Source organism: Sinocyclocheilus anshuiensis, unplaced genomic scaffold, assembly GCF_001515605.1.
Source record: "Sinocyclocheilus anshuiensis isolate Anshui unplaced genomic scaffold, SAMN03320099.WGS_v1.1 scaffold991, whole genome shotgun sequence".
In the NCBI taxonomy this organism is placed as follows: domain Eukaryota; kingdom Metazoa; phylum Chordata; class Actinopteri; order Cypriniformes; family Cyprinidae; genus Sinocyclocheilus; species Sinocyclocheilus anshuiensis.
In genome coordinates, this window is record NW_015547702.1 from 533,248 (window position 1) to 557,053 (window position 23,806).

The following is a 23,806-nucleotide window of genomic DNA, read 5'->3' on the forward strand; positions in this document are numbered from 1 at the left end:
GTTTTAGATATTTTATGTTTAGATATTTCTATTTTGCGGGAGTCCCGTGAATCATTTTATTCTCCCGCATCCCGCACACACACGAGTCTCTGCACTCACCTATCAAGTCTTGTCCCGCTCTGCACTCTGTTGCGTCAGGTCTCGCGGGAGCAGGCCTCTAATCCACTGGCACTTGACTCGACAGTGCGTGTGCTACATCCTTTTTACAATCTCTAGATTATAAAACGCTGCATTCTGTCAGCAATGTAACGCGGCAGTACCGTATTGAGACCTGGGCTTGTAACTGTACTCTAATGACTAGTTTGAAAATTATAACACGTTAAATTACTCCGTTACTAAAAAAGTAATCAAATTACAGTAACGTGTTACAAAGTAATGCGTTACTGCCCAACACTGTCGCTGACTGTGCAGATGTGCATACGAATGTAAGTAAGATATTCATTTCACAGTGTAAACAGCTTCAGTGATTTAAATGGGAGTTTTTGAGAGTGCCTGAACTCTGGCTAGACTGAAGTGAAAATGTTCTTTGATAATGTAAATGTTCTTTGCTCTCTGTAAAATGAAAATGTTATAGCCTAATATAGTAACTTACAATATTGTTATTAAATTCACATTAAATACAAAGTCAGTCGTATTAAAAATATTTTATGGCATGACACCCATATCTGGTAGGCCTACTTCAGTAAAAAGTCTGGTTTTTATGCGTAGTTAATAGATTACACTATTACTCTACTTTGTCACCCATTATAGATCAAATAACAATCTGGTGCAAAACGCATTTACTTGTTTGAGAATTGAGATATTTCCTGATATAGTTAACATGTTTGGAAATATTTCGAATAAAAAGGAAAAAAATAAAATAAACATAAGCCTATATCAGTTATACAGTGCTATTGTGGCTGCTATGTGACATGACAAGCATGACGAAACTAGCTTTCTAGTAACTCTGAAAACCTTGATTAGCTTGTTGTTTGTAAACTATTGGCATGTTTAACAAGATTACATCTTTAATAAGAATGAATATGAACATGAATATGAATGAATACATTTTATACATACAGTAGCCTATAAGTTGCATATTTTTGTTTTTTGTTCAATTGTAAAGAAATATAATTTTATTATTAAGAGGTTTGCACAAGAGTTACCTGTAAACTGTGCAAACATTCAACTTTGCTAGAATTAAATGTCTTGCTTTGGTCTACACTGGAAGTGTTCCATTAACTCTGCTAAACTATAATTACTAAAACTAAAACTGAAACTAAAATATATAAAAACTAAATAAAAATGTGTTCACAAAATAAAAACTAACAAAACCATTAATGTAACTAACTAAAACTAAACTGAAATAATAGGACATTTGAAAACGATATTAAAATAAAAACTAATTTAAAAATTCAAAACTATAATATCCTTGCTGCATAGTAGGAGTGAGCCATCACATATCCTGTGGCTCAATCTGACGTCAAGCCTCTGTCTCTCCAGATAACCTAGCGGAGTCTTTTGGCCTTGAGCCGTCACCTCAGACAGCTGCTGCAGACGTGTCCACTCAGCCCCCTTCATCCACCTCTTCCCCATCCTGCTCCATCACGACCCCTGATGTGGAGGCTCAGACTCCGCCTACGAAACTCCCCTCTCAGCCGGCCCCGCCCCCTCCCGCTGTCAGCAGCTCATTACTGACCTCCACTTTCCCCTGTGCTCCGCCCACCTCATCACACTCACCAGAAGTGCCCGCTCCATCTGCACCCTCAGTCACCCAGCACTACGTGACACTGACCTCTACGGCTCAGCCGGTGCCTCCACCATCCGAGCCTGGAGTCTCCAGTGCGCCGGCCGTGACGACTGAGGTGACGGCAGCAGTAACGCGCACGGTGCCTTTGGCTCCTCCTCCTCCTCCTACAATCACTATCGCCCCCACACTCGGCCTGCAGCCCAGCATCGTCATGTCCGATCAGAACCTGCAGTGGATCCTCAGCAGTGCCGCCCGCACACAGCAAAACCCTGAACAACAGGTCCAGCAGTCTACCGTTCAACTACATCTGTGGTTTTGCTTTTCCGTTTTACTTTAGCTTCAGCTACATGTTTCTATCTTATATTTTGTCTTCATTTATTAAGCTGCCCTTAAAGGGATAGTTCACCCAAAAATTAAAGTTTTGTCATTATTTACTCGCCGTTCCAAACCCATAAGACTTTTATTCCTATGCGAAACACAAATTAAGGTATTTTTAATGAAGCCTGAGAGTATCACTCTATTGCAAGTACATTACAACAAAACTTCAAAAAGTTCATAAAGATATCGTAAAAGAAATTGTGAAAGTAAAAGATTTATTTTATGATGTCTTTATGAACTTTTTGAAGCTTGAAAGTTTTAGTGAAAAAAACTGAAATGAAAAAAAAAAAACTTCATTTGTTTTTCTAACATTTATGGAACTCTTATGGGTTTGGAATGACATGCGGGTGAGTACCTGATGACAGAAATTTCATTTTTTGGTCAACTATACTAGCATCATGTTAGAAGCATGTTAGGAATGTGTTAAAACATGGGAGCAACATATTAAAACATTTTAGAAACATGCTAACAACATGTTAAAAATGTTAGAAAGGTAAAAATCTATCTGGCATCAAAAGATTATTTAAAGTGCCGTTTTTCTAGCTGCATATTGTATCTGATGCATATTGTAGTTTATTATTGTAGTTTGTTCTGGCCAAGAATTAGCCACTGTATCAGGAACCAGGACGACATTCAAAGATTTGATGCTATGGACCTCACAGTGTTTCTCAAATCCAGCGGCTAATTCATCCTCAAAGGCGCACATCAGAGCAGCTTGACAAATTTAAAACACAAAGTTGACTTGAAAGTAAATTGTTACAACCATTAGTGCTGGGCGGTATACCGGTTCATACTGAATACCGGTTTTTTACCGGGTTTCACTGTTTGAAAGGGGTGTTGCACTGTGGTGAGGGAACAGCTAAGCGTGAAAGCTCTGAAACTGAAGCTGAAGAACTAATAGAACGTGATGACACAGAAGAACTCATCCACAATATCCACATTGACCTCCACAAATATCCACCGCCCCCTGCCATCAGCTCCCGCGTCTCACACACACGACCATTATGGCCTTCATATAGACATCAGTGAAATCATTCAGTAATAGGTTCTTATTGCTATTTAGGCGTGTGTGTGGTTTTGTTTTTAAGTTAACTATTTCACTGCTTGCTTTTGCTTTTACAAACATGCTAATCTTGCCTGATATGCATGAACGATTATTTTGCAGATATTCTCTGAATTTTTCTTTTTTACCGTTAGATTGTTTTAACAGTGGTTATGATCTTAAATAATTGTCTAGTTCAGGTTTGAATTAATGGCATACATTTATTTATTCTTCTCAGTTGTTGACGTTACTACTGCTTTTATTTTCAGGGCCCAAAAGTAGAGAAGGTCTTTTTTACAACAGCCATACCAGTCGGTGGACATTCAGGTATGATTGAATTTTTATTGATTTTAAAATTTGCAATGACAACAGAATAGGGCTACATGTTTTTTTTACATTTTTTTATTGCAATTCCAGCTTCTGATTCTCTTGATAGGTTAAGCATAATCGTCTATGATCAACTTTTTTCCATTTGACATTATCTTGTACTGATAACAAGCTTGAGGTTGCCAGATGTCAAGGGTTGAAATACCTCGGAGAGTATTTTTCTACTTAATCTTATCAATCTGGCAACCATTCATCACCACACCACCAGTAAATGCTGTCAACAGCAGGAAAAAATAATAATAATTGTCAACATGTTTTTAGTATTAGTAAATGATGTATAAAATCAGGCAAATATAGATAGGAAAAATGGTAAAGTTTGGTGTATGCAAGTGAAAACAGCCTTTGCAGATTAGTGATTGATATCTACAGATGTCAATAGAAAAAGTGCAATAAAATATGTGTATTTTAGATGGTTTCTTTCCACTATCCTGAAACAACACATTATGAGAAGTCAAACAGCCCAAAATCTCAAAAGTGGCCTGTTTTATCTGTGGTGTCTTGCCTTAATAGAAAAACGTTACATAAGTGGGAATTTCTGGTGTTAATATTAGGAATTTTACTGTTTTAGCTTTTGAGAGAAGCTTCTAGTTTAACCTGTTTTCATCATTTAGAAACAAATTTAATTTATGTGACAAGTATATATGTATATGTTGTCGTTCTCTTTATTTGTGCAATATTTCTGATAAAATAGAAAAAGAAGATAATCACTATTATATTGTTGAGTGACTTGTCAAACAAAAATGACTGTGAAGCATATTTTATTAGATTGTACTGTTTTTAATGTAAATAGACAGCGGTTTTATTCAGAGATGTGTTTAACTGATTTATTTAAAAATGTATCACCTGAATGTATTTTAGAATTTTTGTCTAGTGTATATTTGAAACATCTTTTATAACTATTTGTTAATTGTATACCTTGTGTAATTTATTCTGAGATTGCTATGAAAATAGCCTTGATGTTGGCATGGCGATAAAAAGTGAATAAATAAATATATTTTTTTTTTTTTGTGAGATAACCAAAGATCATTTTATACCCATTATCATGCAGCCCTAACAGAGAGTGCAGTACAGATTGTCATGAGCTTCTCACACAGGTAGTTGTTGTGGTTGTTTCAGGGAATGCAGTGCAGCAGATCGGTCTGAGTCTGCCGGTCATCATCATAAAGCAGGAGGAGTCCTGCCAGTGTCAGTGTGCCTGCAGAGACTCGGCTAAAGACAAGAGTGCTGCCTCCTCACTGGAGAAGTCAAAGAACACGTCGCCTCCTCCTGCTCCTCCAGCTCCTCCTGCCCCTCCAGCTCCTCCTGCCCCTCCAGCTCCTCCTGCTCTCCCCGAAGAACCTCCATCCTGCTGCCCATCTAAAGAGAACCCCGCTCAGCCCCAACAGGACAACCTGGCCGCTCCGGTGACCCCCAACACCCCCAGCGATGGCCTGGCCGGCATAGATGTCTCAGATCTGCTCAGTCCAGACACCACGGCCAACATAGAGGCTCTGCTGATGGTGGCGGATGAGTTCGGCTTGACCGATGGAGGCAGCAGCAGCAGCGCCCCCTAGAGGCTCAGGCCTCACTGTTCGTCTGTACCGTGTACGGATGGGTATCTCACATACACCTGCACCTCTGCTATAGGCACGCGTCTCTCCCCAGGTCTGTGTGAAACGGAGTGGTTTTTGGTGCACTTTTAAGGGAGAGTAGCAGGCGGAGCGGTTTAGGGCACCAGGAGAAGTAGCTTAGTTGCTTCTCATAATGATTTAGAGTCTCGGTAGTGTTTTAACCCCACTGTTTTGGTCGATTATTTCAGAGATTATTTAAAGATCTAAATCTGCTTATAGAGATTCTCCGTACAAAACAAGATGAGTTTTCGCCCGGCCACATGCTGTACTTGAGTTTAAACTTGAAACCCACTAGATGGATGGGAATTTACTACACGTTAGTTCACTGGTGTGTCTGAGACGTCAACAGAAAGGCCTTCATCACAGTTTGTGGGGAATGAAGTCATCTACGAAAAGTCCTGCACATTGAAACGTTTAAGTATTTTATGTGTAATTTATTAGAAAGGCTGCAGTGCTCAAAAAAATAATAATAATGTGATTTTTGAGATTTTATTTTACAGTTTGTCACAAAACTGCGATCAACATTTACCTGCCTTTTAAATGTCATTTAGGTTTGTTTGGCTGCCTATAATAACTTAGTATTTAATTTTATGTATGTTAATTTATTAAAATACTCAATTGTTGGATAAATGTAGCTCTTTTCCCCAACTTTTCACTATATTTTTCTAGATTTTCCCCAAACTATGTCTTTAAGTGAATCTCATGAAACCTGTCTAGAAATTTTCTGGGTCATATTTCCCACAATCAAAACAAAAATATAAAATGGTAATTTTTGCATAAAGAAAATTAACCCTATTTTACTATTTTTTTTTTATTAATGACAATTTAATTCCTCCAATTTTCATTATAGTAATGTAAAAATAATATAAACAATAAATACATATATTATTTAAACTGAATTGAATTTATATATATATATATATATATATCGTGGCCACAAATTAAGAATTCGTTCCCACAGCAATGTTTTTTCTTGTAACACGATTTACTAATTTATTTTAATTATATAATGGCCATGATTTACTACAATGAGGAATCAAATTAGTATATCATGGCCACAATTTATGAATTCACTCCGTCATTGTAGTAAATTGTGGCTACTATTTACTAAATCGTTCCCTTGTTTTAGTTGTGGCCATGATTGTTAAATCAAGGGAACAAATTAGTAAATTGTGGCAATGAATTAACAAGTCATGGGAAGAAGTTCTTAATTTGTAGCCACAATATATATAGTCTTTTTCTTTATGCAAAAATTAGATGGGGTTTTTTTTCCTCTTGATTTTTGGATTAAATATGATCACTCTTGAATACTGTGATGAAATCAAACACTTTTGCCTTTGTGATAGGCATGTGGTTGGGTCTCCTTTGGTTTTCTTCCCCCCATCGATTGTTACAGATCTCTGTTTCCCTCCTTTTATCAGCGTCTCCCTGCACTTTTTCTTTCGTGAACCCCATTTCTAAACCCACGTGAGTCTCTTGTGACCCACTCAGGGATGCAGAAAAACAAGCAGCAGTATATTCTGAGATGATAAGCGTGTGTGTGCGTGCGTGCGTGCGTGCGTGCGCGTGCGTGCGTTTGTGTGTGTGCGTGTGTGTGTGTGTGTGTGTGTGCGTGCGCATGCATGTGCGTGCGTGTGCGTGCGTTTGTGTGCGTGTGTGTGTGCGTGCGTGCGTGCGTGCGTGCGCGTGCGTGCGTTTGTGTGTGTGCGTGTGTGTGTGTGTGTGTGTGTGCGTGCGCATGCATGTGCGTGCGTGTGCGTGCGTTTGTGTGCGTGTGTGTGTGCGTGCGTGCGTGCGTGCGTGTGTTTGTGCATGTGTGTCCGTGTGCGTGTGCGTGTGTGTGTGCGTGCGCTGACCAGGTAAGCAGACACAACTCATCTGACCTGTTGTTTTTAACCTGCTTGTAGTGCACTACCCAGCCACGGTTCAACGCCGCTCGTTTGCCCCTCATTTATATACCACTGCTGTATAGAGGTTCTAAAGAGATGACCGTCATGTAAATACATAGTACATTTGAGATGATAAATGTTTAAGCCTTTAGATTGTATTTGTATTTTTGTATAGAACTATGAGAAATCAGACTTTGGGTGTGAGATGAGATGAGAGACGTGACTCTGCACTGCCTTTACTGTCACCTGTGCATCTCTTATGCAGTATGTAGTTCTCCGCAGATCCTTGTGTTTCAGACTCAAGTAGGACAAGAATTGCCTTACAACTCGTGATAGTTATTTCATTTCAGCATGGACTAGATATGGAGAATTTGAATCGGATAGATATTACCGAGCGAGTCTTTTCCTATCCAGTGCCAAATTAAACGGTGAACTGACAGTGATGCTTCATTGCGCTGGTAGCTCTGTGTACGTCGCTCCCAAAATGTTAATCAGTTGCTTTGTTATTTATCCACTACATTTTCTTTTTAAATATCTATTAATGGGACCTGTGCAAACCTAGTACTAGAACATTATAATGCGATCTGTCTGAACGACACAGTTTTTCCCTAATAAATGCACTTACTTTGGGGTCCAGCCAATATAATGATCAACCGTACCTTAATAATTATAATAATGCACATGCTTTCCGGCCTTGTTTTGTTCGCATATTTCGCATAGGACTCTAGTTTTGACAAGTTACTTTACATGAAATATTCATTTTGATTGAAGGCAGTTATTATTCATCACCTAACAAAAATAAGCAACTATGCAATGTCATGGAGCATATAGAAAAAACATAAAATCACTCCATCTGTACATGTTCATAAGCAAAATATCGTGCGTGTTAGCATTCAGTGGTCATTTTAGTATGCAAGTCATCATTTAGAGAAACAGCCGTGTCCTATTGCATTGAGTATTTCAAATTTAAAAGCCTTTTTTTTTTCTTAAGTCTCAATGTTTGTTGTGTACAGTTATGTTTGGTGTGACTTCATCTGTTTTGTTTTGTATCTGGGCATTGCAATGTTATATGTGTATATGTATATTTTTCCTGTTGAAAATTATTGCTGCTTCAATGTATTTTTTTTTTTATTGACCCCCACATGACATGAAAATCTTGCATTTGTTTTATTGTTGGAAAAATACTGGTGAAAGAACTACTTGCTTGACTGTCAACCCTTCTGGTTGTGTTCTTGCTCAAGATCGACTGACAGCCTACAATGTTTTTTTTTAATTATTATTATTATTCCACCTTCATCAGGTGCCATCATCATTACGTTTTCATTCACACATGGGACTTTTTAAGGCATTAACTTATGATTTAATGCAACAAACTAGCTTAATAAACTATTGCTTTTCCTTATTCTGGATTTCTTCGGGTTCAGGCAGCATCAAGGACACTAGACAGGAGAAGTTGGTCTGGCATGTTAGTGGAGTCGCAGAAGCTTGAGGTAAAGAGGAAACAAATGCTTCCACAAGGACTGCTTTTGATACCCAAAGTGTGAGGAAACTGTAAAGATCTGTATTTTTAAAGAATGTATAATGTGAAATTTCTCATATGCTTGTTTTGTATAAAGTATTATGGCAAAGTAATAACTTTTTGAATCAAAAAGCAATACAATACCAGTAAAATCCTGTCCGAGTTGTTACATTATTTGACTTGTTTCAGAAAGAAATTGCTCTATCACATTGTCACAATAAGATTTTATTTATATATGCATACTTGTAGATTTCTAATACTGAAAGGAAACGGTTCAGTTATCCAGTCCTCAAAGTGATGCATTTTCAAGGCATCTTTCCTACCAAAATAAACATTTGAATGAGTAGCTCTGCAAACAGCATTTTAGAAGCACATCTATAAACAATATTAAAAACCTACAGCGACTATTTTCTGCATTTCCAGCAGGTCATTCAGGATCATGGTGCAGAGCTCGATCTGTTCTAGTCTGTCAGAGATTTTCCCATCAAGAGCCTCCAGTTGTCTCACAGAAGGGCACTGTTTGAAAAATGTATTTATTAGTGAATTAAATAAGTGATTTTTTTTAAACAAAATAAATAAATACAGAAACATGCAATTTACCTGATCTGCAGGAATATCTTTTATTTGGGTGTTTGATTCATCTGTGTTTTCTGAAGTATGGACATTAATAAGAAATATCAGTCTATGACATTATTCTTTAAATGTACGGAAATATCTCACCTGTAACTGACGCCATTTTTAGTTTTGTTTGTAAAACGGTCAATCCGGAAGCGGTCGATCTTAATTATATTCATTAGTAATTAGTCCTAATTAATTACACGAGCAAGTTAATTATATTTATCGGTCTTAACAAGATGCACCTGGATTGCTTACTCGGAATCTGTTGTTCCTGCACGATTTAAAGAAAGATCTAAATTTAAAAGTAATTGAAATGTTTTTTTTTTGTGGCGTAGTGTTGTTATGAAGGGACTTTTATTTTGAAGTGGCGTTTTATTTTGAAGCGCTGTCAAGCGTGGCTTTCTAGTTTATGAAAGCATGCTGTCTGCCGTTTATGGTACTCTTCAGTTTTATTCGTACGGCCGGCATACGTTTAAATATTTACTCGTTCACACTAAATCGGCCGTTTAGAAGCGTCGGCATGTGTAAAGAGCTAAAGACGAGAGTCCTGCGGTTATCAGCGCAGAGCTCCGGTGATCCGACCTCGCAGCAGCAGGGTAAGAGCCGTCAGTGATACATGGCCATTTATGCTCTCGAATGTGCTTATTTAGTCCAGAAACAAACACTACTATCAGTTTTTTGCTCGTGGTTTACAACACACGCTCCGTTTTCGTATTTCTATAATCTTTTACTCTCAGCTATGGCACTTTTGGCTCTGTGGACTAATAGTAAACACCCTCGCTAGTCATGTATTGTCTTTAAACGGCTCAACGACGGATATACATCAATGTTGTCTTGATTATTCTGCTACAGTGTCACTTCCACTATATTTCAAGTTATGTATTATGAACGACTGGTGCTAAAATAGGTTCATGACCCTGGAGTGATATTCTGTGGTGGAAATTACATGTATTTGTCATAATGTCATAGCTAGCGATTTACGTATCTAAATACATAATTAAATTTTAGAAAAATAATGGCTTTTTAAAGGTAGTCTCGTAAGTAAAAATGTTTTCTATATCATCCAATTGTCGCCCTGGTAACCAAGTAGGCTAAACTTATTTTTGTTAACTTCATTTGGGCTAAAATTGTTGGTTTTGGCAAAAATTATGACAACATTTAATAATTTGAGTAAAAATACAGTTAAAGTTAAATTAAAAAAAGAAGCACAGACACGCATAACAATGGTTTATTATTTCACTCTTTGTTCAGCTTATTGTAGTTAAAAAAAAAAGTGCTCTTCATAATGTAGTGTTGATGGATCTGAAAATACAAGGCGTTTACAAAATAAAAACCTTTTCATGTATAGGCCCTAATATATCAGTAAGAAGGAAAAATTGAAGTTTGTATTTTGAAGGATCGGCCCTTGGGATGTGCCTGTAGTTTATAATAATCTGGTGTACTTGTTGTTTGTTGTGAGCACAGAGTGGACCGAGATCCTGAGCGCCACAGTCAAGGCTCTGAAAGCGGGGCAGGTCGTGGCCGTTCCCACTGACACCATCTACGGTCTGGCCTGTGTGGCTCAACACTCTGCGGCCGTCAGGAGAGTTTATGACATCAAAGGAAGGCATGGAGACAAACCTCTCGCCATCTGTGTCGGAGAAATACAGGACATCTACAGGTTAGTTCACAGTTCTCAGATCAGTTTACTGAAACAACACTGCTGTTGAGGGGTTTGGGGTCAGTAAGATATTTTATTAGTTGTTTTTTCTTTTATTCTGTAATACTGCATTTAAATTATTCAAAACTGCAATTGCAGATATTTTATAATGATACAAAAGTTCTTTTGAACATTCTACATCAAAGAATCCTGAAAATGTCTCTGTTTCCACAATTTTTGGCAGCACAACTTTTTTCAACATTGATAATCAGAAATGTTTCTTGGGCAGCAAATCAGCATATTTTCATGATTTCTGAAGATCATGTGACACTGAAGACTGGAGTAATGATGCTGAAAATTCAGATTTGATCACAGGAATAAATTACATTTTAGCATAGAAAACGGTTCTTTTAAATTGCATTAATATTTCACAATAAATCTGTAGTTTTATAGTTATTTACTGTATTTACAATATACTTTCTACTGTATTTTTGATCAAGAGACTTTCAAAAATATTAGAAAATTGTACCATCTCTTTTTTTTTTTTATAGTAGTGACATTGACGTTGCACTGTGGTGATTTGACTGCAACAAATATTTTAAGTGACTTCATATGCACTTATGGAATATATATCAAAGTATCATGGTCATAGAGTGACAGTACAGTATTTGTGTTGCAAGGCGGTTCTGAATGCTTTCAGATTCTGTAAGGTGTCTGTGAAGGAGGAGCTGCTCCGAGATCTGCTGCCTGGACCGGTTACACTAGTTCTGGAAAGATCCTCCACACTGAACGGAGACCTCAATCCTTTTACCAAGGTTTGCTTTCGCTATTCTCTGTTTGCTTGAATATGAATATATATATATATATATATATTATACCCCTTGTGAAAGAGAATACTTGAGCATACTTTAAAAGAGCACTTAAGAAGGTAATATACTTTAGGTGAGAGCTGAATGTAATGTATTTGAACATATAATTGTATGTTATTTACAATTAGTAAAGTTTAAATTTATATTAAATGCAATTAGTTTAACTTTTTGACCCACTTAATTAGAACCTAAGTACATTTTCATATGTAATTTTATAATTATTTATCTTTGTAATATGGTTAAAGTGTCACTGCTGAATGTACTGATAAGCATTTATGATAAACTAAAATATACTTTAATGACATTTCTATTGAAACTTGTCATGTATTTAAATATATTTGTAATTTCACATTTGTAATGAAGCTGTCTGGTTAGTGCATTTAAAATATTACCTTTTAAATGTCAAATACACAAAATTAAAAATTATAATCAAGTACTTTTCATGTGCTTTAGTATGTTGTTCAACACATCAAAATAAGTGTACTTCATTAACACGCAACAAAAGATTATTCAAATATTGATTTGAAATGTACCTTAAACCTTTCCATTTGACATTATTACATTATGCACAAAGTGTACTTAAGTGTGTTAAGAAAATGCTATGTACTTTTAAAATCTGAAGTACACTACAAGTGCACATTTAATACAATGAAGCACACTTCTTTTTGTTATGCGTGTAGATCTCAGTACTGTCCTCTGTTGTTGTCTGTCTTCGGTGTCATTTAATGTTTTGTGTGCTGTAGCTCATAGGGGTTCGTGTTCCAGACCATCCGTTCATGAGGCGTCTCTGTCAGATGTGCGGCGAGCCGCTTGCTCTCACCAGTGCTAACGTCAGCGCACAAACCAGCTCAGTTGCTGCTAACGCAAGTACAAAACTCCGTTATTTCTAAATGGGCCTCAGTGTGTGTTTGACGTGTTGGTGGTTTTCTGCAGGAGTTTGAGGATTTGTGGCCCAGTCTGGCTGTTGTGGTGGACGGTGGCCCGATTGGAGATAAAAGTCGTTTGGGTTCAACTGTAGTGGATCTGTCTGTGTGCAGCAGATACCGTATAATCAGAACGGGATGGTGAGCAACTCGCAACCATATTAACATTCATACATACAGATTCATAAAGGTGCTTTGCATTATTATTTATTCTAAATGTTGTCAAAAGTGTGTGTGTGTGTGTGTGTGTGTGTGTGTGTGTGTGTGTGTGTGTAATCCAAAATATTGCCAAACAGGCGCTTTTGCATCTCGTTTCGAAGCTAAATCATCCGCCATCGTCTTGTCTGTCTCACCCCACTCTTCTCATCAGTCAGCTGGACTCGCTCTCCTCACTGGAGAAATTAAATCTGATCTGTGATGCTACTGTCGTTCGGCACACTGCATTGAGCAGCCGGTACTATAAAAAAAATCTAAACGACGGTGGGGGTCGGTGACGCAGTGGGCAAGTGACGTAACCGGTGTTGTGGCTTAACCGGTGTTGGGGTATCACCGTCAGCACCGTCTATCGCGGCAAGCCTAGTGTGTGTGTGTGTGTGTATATATATGTATGTATGTATGTGTATTATATATGGTTCAATAACAAAAAGGGGGTTTCAAGCAATAATACAATAAAGGTTTAATACAGCATAATTTTTTTTCCGCACATTAGAATATGTCCTGTTCATGTTTTCTTTTTTCTTTTTTTTTCTGAGAAAAAATGTATTTGCTACATTTTCCCCATGATTTACATAAGACACCCACTAAAATATCAATGTAACAATATTTTACGTACCAAAAAATCTTGTCGGTCATATTTAGAACAAGAATGATTAGATGACATTAAAAGATTCAATTAACCCTTAAATGCATACCTCGGGTCTTTAGCGACCCGGGACATCATTCTCTTAAGTTAGACATCAACTTTCTTAGTTATTCCTCAATCTATTAATTATAAACAATATAACAAGAAAAAAATGGTAAAATATAAAAGAGTGCCTGTTTTCTGATAAATTTTTTGTAAAAAGTGTATAGGATCGCTAGAGACCCAAGGTATGTAAATGTGTAAGTGGTTTTTTTCCTGCTGGACTATATTTACATATCTGATGACTCGATATGTGCAATGCATCTTTTTTCCTCAAGGTGGCACTGTTTGATACACAATGATAACGTGACGTTTAACTCGTAATTACCGCAGGCATAAAACAAACGAATATCAGCAAAAATTGAAGTGGTTTGAATGGCTTTACTGCAGAGCAATTACTATACGCAATTAAATATAAATGTCACTATCATTTGATGCTGGATGTGATGAATAAGCTGCCAGTGATCAAAATGTATGAAGTAATTGAAAAGGATAGTTTTGAGAATATGTTTGAGATCGTGAATGTGAGGCAGATGCTGAATGTACTGTGGAAGTGCGCTCTGAAGATGACAGCGATGGTAAAATCATCTGCTCAATTTGAACCCTTTTAAGTTTCAAAAGGTAACGAAATATGCTTTATTTTATTCTTCTGTAATTGTTCTGTAAAATATCAAGAGTTTTTTGCTATTGCAGCAGTTAGAGATCCATCCGTGCTGGATATATAGGTCCGGGTCGCTAAAGACCCGAATATATTTAATAATGATTGGCGAAACATTCATGCATTTAAGGGTTAAGGATCACAGTGCGGCCCCTTTATCTTTACCACTATCCTTCAAACCACGAGGTATTATCCATTTGTCAGCAAGAAGTTTTTAATAAATTAAAATATAATAACATTTAGTAATTTTGCAGATGCTTTTATCCAAAGGGACTTACAAATGAGTTAATTTAGGTCAGAATAATTGTTTCTATTTTACATAAATCTGTTACACCATATTTTGACATTTTCTTTGATCCAGTACTGATCAGTTGACCTCACTAGTCTACTAGTCATTTAGTCAACCATCTTGGTACATCCCTACTTCAAATCAAATATGGGCCTGTCTCTTGTCTTGTCTTGCAGTGCTCTCTCTGCTACAGTTCAGGTACTTGAGGGCAAGTATGGACTGCTGGAGGATCCTGTCAACCAATGAGATTCAAGCGCAGCACAAACCCACTGTAGGTCAAAGTCAGTCCAGAGATCAGACCGAGCTTCTGAAGTCTGTGCGGTTCTCGGTAATGAGGGTCTGAGTTTCTCTGCTTTTTCACCACCTCTTTTCAGAAAGTTTTGGGATTGGTGGTTCTGATCTGAATGTGATCATCTCAGTCTATTGAATCCTCAAACTCAATTTATAAGGTTCTCATGTTTAAGACGCCCATTTTTCTTACTCAGTCATACGTTTCGTTTCTAAAGAGTGTTTAGATGTTCTTTACAGTGGAATAATTCTCCTGTTGACGTGACCTCCACACCACTCAGATGCCTTTGGGGATACACTGACTATTATGTTGGGAATATTATAGTGAATACTGTAAAACTTGATTGAGTTGATTGCTTTGTTACAGTAATAGTTTAGACTCAAGGATTTTGTTTTGTTAATTGGGATTTTATTTATTGCAATTTTAAACGTTTTCAGGGGTCACTTGCTTTCTAGCAGAGCGTCAGTCTTTTTTATAAAATGAAAACAAGCTGAATCTGATGTCAAGAACTTTATTTATTATTGTACTGTTTTGCATTGTGGACCAAAGCAGAGTAAATCATCTTATGCAGATGTTATGCAATAGTCCCACTCATTTGGTATTTGCAATTAAAACATTATGTCCTTGTTGGCCTTCCATTTTATTTCATACAATTAGTAGTGCTTATGAATTAGTGGATGTTTTAGATGCCTTAATGTCTTGCCCAGCCATTGTAAATGAGGTCAAGCCATGTTTCTGTTCTTCTGAGACATCAGCAGTCTAGGGAGAATGACTGGCTGTTTGTTTACTATCTGTGGCTGTATTCAACGGCGATTGTGCAGCGCAAAAACTTCACTTGCTGTTATGTGAGAAATGAGTCTCTACGGTTTAGATGTTTGAAAACATTTTAACCTCCTTGGCCGGATCAGAGACGTAGTGTGCATGACATATACAGTATAGCATTGCATATAATGGTGCGTGCAGGTCATTTCAGAAAGATTGTATTTAAGAGTTATGAAGGCATATGAATGTCACCACAAAGTCTGTGTAGGACACAATAGATGCAGTGTCTCTAATCAAAATGAAAATGATAACTCGGTTATTTGACATGGAATCAAAGAATCATGGCAGGTGGCGAGCGACTAATTTTAATAATGGCATCGGTAACTGAATATTAAAACGCTTTAAATTTCAGGGAATTGTAAACTTGTAATTTGGCAGGCAAGGGAAAAGCAACATGGAACTAAATCAAATAGAACCTTCAAAACATTATGGAAATTTTCTAGTGAAATATGGAATACTTTAATTCTAAAACACATTTTTTGGCATGTTGCGCTAATATTCCATGGGAATGCTTCCCTTTCGGAGCAATAAAACAATCCTAAGCAATTTGTTTTCCTTGCTCAGTTCACACTTTCCTTATTCAAGACAGTAAAGAATGTTAATATATATCTAATAAATGCTTATTCAAATCTAATAAAATGTATGACCGTTAGTAGTTTGTTGGCTTGAATACGTATTTTGTTTTTATTTCGATTTCAATACTGTCCTGTTTTTGTCTGCGCTTGAAGACACCCCGTGTGATATGTGTTCTGTAGCGCATAAGTTCGCATAATGTGTGGTAGACGCCATAATCAGGGTGGTAACTCCCAGAACAAATTCATAAAAGGTCTCAAAAACAGGAGACATTTTTGAATATTTTTCAATAAATTGATATTTAGTCCATTGTTTGAAGGATGTTTTAGAGGTCCCATATTGTCAAAACTGAAATGTCCTGGCTTTTTTCATGGTAACTGAGGTCTAGGTGCTATGTAACTACCATATAAGTTTCAAAACAGTCAGTCCACACACAGCTACATTATTTTTCCAGCCACAATTAATAACAACAATGTATATACAATTACAAATGATTATATATAAATCGTCAGTTTGTTGTTTTACACGCATGCACACAGACATTATTTCATACACGGCATAGTCGTTAGATGCAAGAAACATAGACATATGGCAAGAAATCTGTAGACGTGCCCATAACAACAAAAGACAATACTTTATTGAACCTTTTCTGATAAGAAGTGTGCGCTGCAAACGCGAGCATTTTTGATGATCATTTCTGTCCAGTCTGCTCGTTTTAACGTGTTTAACCACAGCTGTTGTCGGTTTTTTGTCTGGCAGTGGCAGCAGATATTTCTAAATTTCTAATTTGAGGCTGTATTACGTCGATTCTGGCACCCATCACAAGATGATATTTTAAGCTCCTTATGTAGCTGCATCTGCACTGGTTTGAATGGGCCGCCTCCAGTTTCCTCTTTGTTTTGCTGCCTCCAGCTAGCGCTGTGACGTCGGCTGACCCTAGTTACCTGTGGTTGGCCTGGCCGTGCGTCACTCAGAAAAAAACAGGCCAATCAGAAGAGAGGCTCATGAATATTAAGTAGACAGGACAAAATCGACCTGTTCTCAGCAGAGCTCCTGAAAAATGAGCTGTAAAAATATATTGAGATTGTTTTTGGTCCTTATACTGCAAATATATATTCTTAAGGACATCAAAACCTAAAATAAAACTCCAGTAAGGTATAAAATATGTGACCTTTAAAAGGTGACTATGGTTAAAGCCATTTGTGGGTTCATTTCCTAGAAAATATATTGAATTCTACCTTTTCAAGTAGTAACTGTACAGTAATAGAGAGGGTTTTCCTTTCGTGTCAAAATGCCGTTATTAATGGAGTACCTGATCAAAAATGAGGTAGAGAAATACTTGTGGAAGGTTTTGGATACAGCAGTGTATCTTTGCTCAAGCCTTAATGTGTATGTTTAGGGCTTCAGTTCACAGACTGACACCTTCACATTGCTTTGTAGAATTTTCTGATGTTGATTTCATGGCAGATCATCCAACCCTTCACTGAGCCACTCTGTGTACACTTAACACACACTGGTTTCAATCTGTAGGATAGGTTGTTTAAAAGCCTAAAAGGACTGCTTACCCTAACTACACTGCTCACTTGACCATGCAGAAGGCAAATGTGTCTTAACCCTCTTTCCATATACCTTGGCATTGTTTATTATTGGTATATGATTTTCTAATTTACATTAGATATTATATAGCTGATACCAGTTCATAAAAATTATTTTTCACTTGTTTGCCTCCAAGTTCTTTTTATTAGTTTAAGAACAACAACAGTTTCTTTTCATAAGATAACTCCACATCCAACACAATCATTTGCATCTTGTGCACTTTTTATGTCTTCATCCATTCATAGTATTCAGTTAATCTTTTTGCTAATAAAATTTTGGTTGCACTTTTTACAATGTGTGTACTTAACTAAGAAAATACTGGGTAGTATAAGGTAACTACGTGGGATAAGGTTAGTGTAGGTTCAGAGTTAGTTCCTAGTTATTATACCCAGTTATTGTAATAATTATTAGTAGTACAAGCTTATGAGACGTAGGACATGACTGTAAAATAAAGTTCCTTCCTTGTGTTGGTAATACTGTAAGAGGCACTACTAGTTACAGTGCCCTTCACTAATATTGGCACCCTTAGTAACCTAAATATGAGCAAAGGCAGCTGTGGAAATAAATCTGCATTGGTTATCCTTTTGATCTTTCATTCAAAAAAATTCTAACCTATTAAAATAAATGTTTTTCTCCAATGCATGTTGGCCACAATTATTGGCACCCCTAGAAATTCTTATGAGTAAAATATCACTGAAGTACTGTATATTCCCATTCATATTTACATTTTTTAGCACACCAGAGTGACTAAGATCATGAAATTGTCCAGCCATGACTTCCTGTTCTACAGGATTATAAATATGAGGAACTCCAACCAAATTACCTTAATCATCTATCACAATGAGTAAAACCCAAGAATATATTCTGATGTACAGAACAAGATTGTTGAGCTTCACAAAATAGAAAGTGCCTGTAAGAAATACGCTAAAGACTTCCACCATCAGGGCAATAATTAAGTTCCAATCAACTAGATCAACTAATCAACTAAAGATGTTACAAGTCTGCCTGGAAGAGGACATGTGTCTATATCGTCCTAACGCAGACTTTGAGTGGCCAAAGACTCAAGAATCACAGCTGGCGAATCGCAGAGATTAGTTGAGTCTTGGGGTCAGAAAGCCTAAAAAAATTTCAAACAGCCCCTACATCACCACATGTTGTTTGGGAGTCTTTCAAGAAAAATTCTCCTCGCTCATCCAGAAACAAACTCCAGCATATTCAGCTGTCAGACACGACTGGAACTTCAAATGGCACTGGCTTCTATGGTCAGATGAAACTAGAAAAAAGATGGGTTTGGTGCAAACAGGGATAAAAAGTACCCCATGCACACGGTTAAATATATTGCTGGATCTAATGTTGTGGGCCTGTTTTTCTGCCGGAGGTCCTGGACATCTTGTTCAGATGCATGGCATCATGGATTCTACCAACAGATAAAAAATCTAAACCTGACTGCCTCCGTAAGAAATATTATGATGGACCATGGTTGGGTCTTCCATCAGGACAATGATCCAAAACTAACATCAAAATCAACACAAAAATGGGTCACTGAGCACAAAATGAAGCTTCTGCCATGGCCGTCGCAGTTCCCTGGCCTGAACCCTAGCAAATGAGTGATTATGAACATGAAATAATCCATAATTGTGAATATGAATGGGAATATATTTGATATATATTTTACTCATAAGAATTTCTAGGGGTACCAGTAATTGTGTCCAACGTGTATTTGAAAAAGAAAACATTTATTTCATAATATTTCCCCCCATTTAAAATTCTTATTCTCCAATGAAAGGTTAGATTTTGGTGATTTTTTAAAATAAAAGATCAAAAGGATTAACAATGCAGATTTATTTTCACAGCCTTCTTTGATCATATTTGCCAAAGGGTACCAACAATTCTGACCACGTGTGTAAATTGTAAGTGTATTTACCAAGCGGCAACCTCCTGCTCTATCTCTCGTGAAACCAACACGGAAGTGACTTAAACTGTAATTTGTCATAATACCAGTCTGGTATTTAATTTAATTTACTTAATTTCTCCAGTACTGGAAGCAGAACCGATAACATCAGAGCTTATCAATACTACGGTATTTCGTAATTTGGCCCCAAAACCCGTTTAATATCGGGCTCAGGTACCATCCTTACTTACAAGAGAAGCACAGAAGGATCAGTTACAAAGCTACATGACAGTATATCTTGCATCTGTGCTAAAAGTTTCTAAATATGTCATTGAAGGAGAATAACTAGTGGTTTAAGAAACAACAAAGAACAAATAAAACTAAATCTCAGTCTCTCTTAAAAGTGTTACAGCCTCTTCTTCAGCTTCCTGAGCGAGAACAGTTTGTCAACTTCTACATTTCTTCATGAAACTGACTACTAGTGACATATGCATTTTAAGACAATTGAAAACAATATGAAACTTAAAAGAAAGCACAATGATATCATTTAGTATAGTTTTTTGGGGAGGAACTCCATCTTTGAGTTGATCTGAATCTCACAGTTGAATCTGCTGGTTTTGAAGATGAACTTTATTCACTATCAAAACTTTAGATAATGTTTCTGTGATTTATCCAGATGATGTTTTTATGGGTTGATGCATTATTGTGTCACATTTGGTGAGGACGCAGCAACAGACCTGAAAGTCCTGGATCTACTTACTGTGAATGCTTTTTGTATGATTGTGTAGAGAAGATGATTGACTAAAACTCTTGCCACATGCAGTGCAGTGATAAGGTTTCTCTCCAATGTGGATCCTCTCATGTGCTTTCAGGATTCCTGACTGATTGAATCTCTTGTCACAGTGTGAACACTTGTACGGTTTCTCTCCAGTGTGGATCCTCTCGTGCAGTTTTAAACAGTATGCCGAAGTAAATGTTTTTTCACACTCAAAGCACATGTACTCTCTCACACCAGTATGTATTTTCTGATGCTCTTTTAAATGATGTAGAAGTGAAAAACTCTTTCCACACAAAGTACATGTATGTGGCTTCTCCTTTGTATGAACGTTCAGGTGTTTCTTCAGGACTGACGCCCACAAAAATGTTTTGCCGCATTGATCACATGGGTACAGTTTCTCTCCAGTGTGGATATTCACGTGCTCCCTAAGTTTTGCTGATTGCGCGAAACACTTTCCACATTGATCACAAGTGAATGGTTTCTCTCCAGTATGAACTCTCGTATGTGCAGTGAGGTGTCCTTTTAGTGTGAAACTCTTCCCGCACCGATCACATGTGTACGGTTTCTCTCCAGTGTGAATCCTCTCATGTCTTTTCACATGTCCTGACCGATTGAATCTCTTGTCACAGTGTGAACACTTGTATGGTTTCTCTCCAGTGTGGATCCTCTGGTGCTGTTTTAAACACTTTGCTGAAGTAAAAGTCTTTTCACACTCAAAGCACATGTACTCTCTCACACTAGTATGTATTTTCTGATGTTCTTTTAAATGTTGTGGACATGAAAAACTCTTCCCACACAAATAACATGAATGTGGCTTCTCCTTCGTATGAACGTTCAGGTGTTTCTTCAGGTCTGAAGCCCACAAAAATGTGTTGCCGCATTGATCACATGCATACAGCTTCCCTCCAGTATGAACTCTCATATGAAGCTCAAGATGACGTTTGTTAGTCAAACTCTTCCCACACTGAGTGCAGGTGAAAGATTTCTTGGCTCTTCTTTTCTTTAAATCTTTCTGTTTGGTTTGAAAGTCACTAGTTTTAACATGACTTTCCTCCTCAAATTCACTCAATTCTTCTTTCTCCTCGTTTTCTTCAATCAACTCTGAAATCAAAGTAAAAACAGTTCATTTGTGAGCAGTTCATATATCATCTTTATTGGTGTTTTGTTATTGAACATCTTCCAACTACTGCCTGAGTAATAATGTTTCTCAGAATTAGCCATTAATGGTACTAGATATTCTTTCCAGAAACTGTGTTTTTGTAATATGTAAAATATGATATTTGAAAGTAGGGATGTTCCGAGCTGATCAAGCATTTTTTTAACTGATTGGTATTGGCTCTCCTAAGCCTGATCCTTTGTTAATGTCAGTTGTAGTGATGCAGCGATCACAGTTAAATCTGTGGGCACTGCGGATAATCCGCGGGTCGGGTAATAAAAAAAAAAAATTCTGATTAATTGCAGGTGAATGAGATTAAATCATTAATTACGCAAATATTAACTACATTCTCTGAAATATGAAGGTGTGTTTTTAATGCATTTTTTCATCCGGCAGACGGACCAAAATTTCATTTTGTGTGTGTGTTTGCCTGTTTGGGAAGTTGCAGTGACAGAAACAGTGACATTGCAGTTAAAGCCTGTGTTTAAGCTATTAAGAAAGTGTAGGCTAATCTGGCCAAAGAAGAACTTTTGTTTTAAAATTAAATGTTCGTTTAAATGATGTTTTATTAACAAGGTTCGGGAGGAGCACGATCAGATGGTAAACCAATTCAGCACAGGTGGAGCTTGTTTAGTTATTCATCTTAACCAGCATGATATGTATATATACAGCCAACTTACCTCTGTCCCACAACAGTTTTCCGGCATCCCTCCTCCACCTCAACTCCTCACTTTAACTATTCTCATCCCAGATTAGGGATAAGGGGAGTTCTCTGGGTTCACGCTATATTCCGGGCTCTGAGCCCTCCCCTCAGGACAGCATGCCAAATATGCTTACTATCTGCTCAATCCAATTATATGTAAGTGCGAACTCGGGAAAAGCAGCCTACGATCAGCGTTTTATGTTAACATTACCATTCATGGCTCCGACAAGGTTTTGTTCCGTCTTCCACGCGGTGTCAACTCACACCAGGAACTAAGCAACTGGATTCGCAAGACCATGAGATTTGCTTGTCCAACGTTGTTTTCCTTGATTTTCTGTGGGTTTTTTTTTTTTTTGGGTTCTACCTATCTAGTTATGAATGACAAAGATAAAAGGCATGCAGCTGTTAAAATACATAAATTATCTAATTATGTGCAGCTTGGACGCGGCGTCCATCAAAATTAGACTAGGAGCATATCTTTAGCAAAGCAGCACAGAGAGCCACTTCTGGATGCTTCTGAAATGTGCGGTGGGTATAAACACAAACCAGAGAGTGCTTGAGAATTTATATCGTAAATACATCAAATGTTCGACCAATCAGATTATTCGGTCCAAACATTAGGATACCTGCCTGTGAATGTATGTATTTGCATTTTTCTGCGCACCTTTCACGCAGACACGATATGTTATCATTTATTATGTTATTGCAGACTGAGCGAGAATGGAAGGTGTTATTGTTGTAATATTATGTACTGTACTGTTTTCTCACCGGTGAATTATGGTGAGTGTGATTTGACCAAGTACAACATGTTCCTGGATCAATGTTGTAGGAAAATTAATGTTTTACTCTTTCTTATTTACTTTCTTAGACATTGTGGGTTTTTATTTATATATATATATAAATAAATTTACAATCAGGAGTAGGTGCTTCTACACCCTTGTTAATCAGCTATCATTTCCCACTGATTTTAGGAATAAATTATGGGTAGGGTTAGGTTTAGGGGTGGGGATTGGGTTAAGTCTGTATTTTTGGACAGTAATGTTGATCCAGGATCAACAAAAGATGTTAATCCAGGAACATGTCTTACCTGGCAAAATCACGGCGACCAGTGAATTATACATGAGGTCAATGCCGTCTCTCATCGTTTCACTAGTTAGTCTCTTTCACTAGTAAACACCAACCTGTTTGTTCTTCAGTATCTTCAGTGTGTTTCATTCTGCAGGGTTCTGGATCTCTCATTATCTCTCTGTCCTCTTCAATAAACTCAGTCTTTGCAGATTTCAGCTCTTCCTGATGCTTTGATGCTCGTCTGCACTTGTGAACTGATGGAAATATTCCAGCATTTATTAGTGAATTGCTGAATGTGTGATTGTTGTGGAAGGAGCTTCGCTGAACATGAATATCTGTGTGGAAGAAGCAGATTTGCCCAAATCAACAATACATCAGTTACTGAGTGTTTTTTTGTATTATTATTATTACACATTTAAGCATTTATGTAAGTGAAACATTTGTAAATTTAATGTGTCTGGCTTCCAGTGTCATTCACT

The 23,806-nt window shown here is 37.2% G+C and overlaps 2 protein-coding genes and 2 long non-coding RNA genes across 8 annotated transcripts in view; 2 read left to right on the forward strand and 2 right to left on the reverse strand.

Moving 5' to 3' along the window:
• The window catches only part of LOC107703914 (metal regulatory transcription factor 1-like), a 38,055-nt gene extending 32,421 nt beyond the window's left edge, over positions 1–5,634 (forward strand). For all 3 annotated transcript variants that reach the window (XM_016506717.1, XM_016506718.1, XM_016506719.1), the window contains 3 exons: positions 1,483–2,009; positions 3,419–3,476; positions 4,653–5,634. In XM_016506717.1, coding sequence (XP_016362203.1) covers positions 1,483–2,009; positions 3,419–3,476; positions 4,653–5,089 — 1,022 coding nt within the window. In that variant the 3' untranslated portion in view covers positions 5,090–5,634. The remainder of the gene's footprint in view (positions 1–1,482; positions 2,010–3,418; positions 3,477–4,652) is intronic.
• A 1,312-nt stretch (positions 5,635–6,946) lies between these two features.
• On the reverse strand, positions 6,947–9,355 carry LOC107703917 (uncharacterized). 2 transcript variants are annotated; one of them, XR_001635886.1, is made up of 5 exons: positions 9,275–9,355; positions 9,155–9,204; positions 8,954–9,070; positions 8,798–8,873; positions 6,947–8,474 (listed from the first exon to the last, which is right to left on the reverse strand). It is a non-coding gene; the product is annotated as an uncharacterized LOC107703917 (long non-coding RNA). The 2 variants fall into 2 exon arrangements; XR_001635885.1 differs by lacking the exon at positions 6,947–8,474 and having other exon boundaries at positions 8,713–8,873.
• Positions 9,356–9,432: 77 nt separating this feature from the next.
• LOC107703916 (yrdC domain-containing protein, mitochondrial-like) lies at positions 9,433–16,214 on the forward strand. 2 transcript variants are annotated; one of them, XM_016506721.1, is made up of 7 exons: positions 9,433–9,768; positions 10,637–10,832; positions 11,512–11,626; positions 12,424–12,543; positions 12,614–12,744; positions 14,628–14,722; positions 14,826–16,214. In XM_016506721.1, exons 1-6 carry the CDS (start codon positions 9,582–9,584, stop codon positions 14,695–14,697), a joined length of 819 nt encoding a protein of 272 aa, XP_016362207.1. In that variant the 5' UTR covers positions 9,433–9,581; the 3' UTR covers positions 14,698–14,722; positions 14,826–16,214. The 2 variants fall into 2 exon arrangements, with proteins under 2 accessions (XP_016362207.1, XP_016362206.1); XM_016506720.1 differs by having other exon boundaries at positions 14,628–16,214.
• A 4,977-nt stretch (positions 16,215–21,191) lies between these two features.
• LOC107703918 (uncharacterized) lies at positions 21,192–23,482 on the reverse strand. The gene is made up of 2 exons (XR_001635887.1): positions 23,441–23,482; positions 21,192–21,501 (listed from the first exon to the last, which is right to left on the reverse strand). It is a non-coding gene; the product is annotated as an uncharacterized LOC107703918 (long non-coding RNA).
• Positions 23,483–23,806: the final 324 nt, after the last annotated feature.

Excerpts from the sequence above, each read along its gene's own strand:
- LOC107703916 (XM_016506720.1), top strand. The coding sequence starts at position 9,582 with ATGAAAGCATGCTGTCTGCCGTTTATGGTACTCTTCAGTTTTATTCGT. Across the intron at positions 11,627-12,423 it reads ACCTCAATCCTTTTACCAAG|CTCATAGGGGTTCGTGTTCC; the intron begins GTTTGCTTTCGC and ends TGTGTGCTGTAG. Across the intron at positions 12,745-14,627 it reads CGTATAATCAGAACGGGATG|TGCTCTCTCTGCTACAGTTC; the intron begins GTGAGCAACTCG and ends CTTGTCTTGCAG.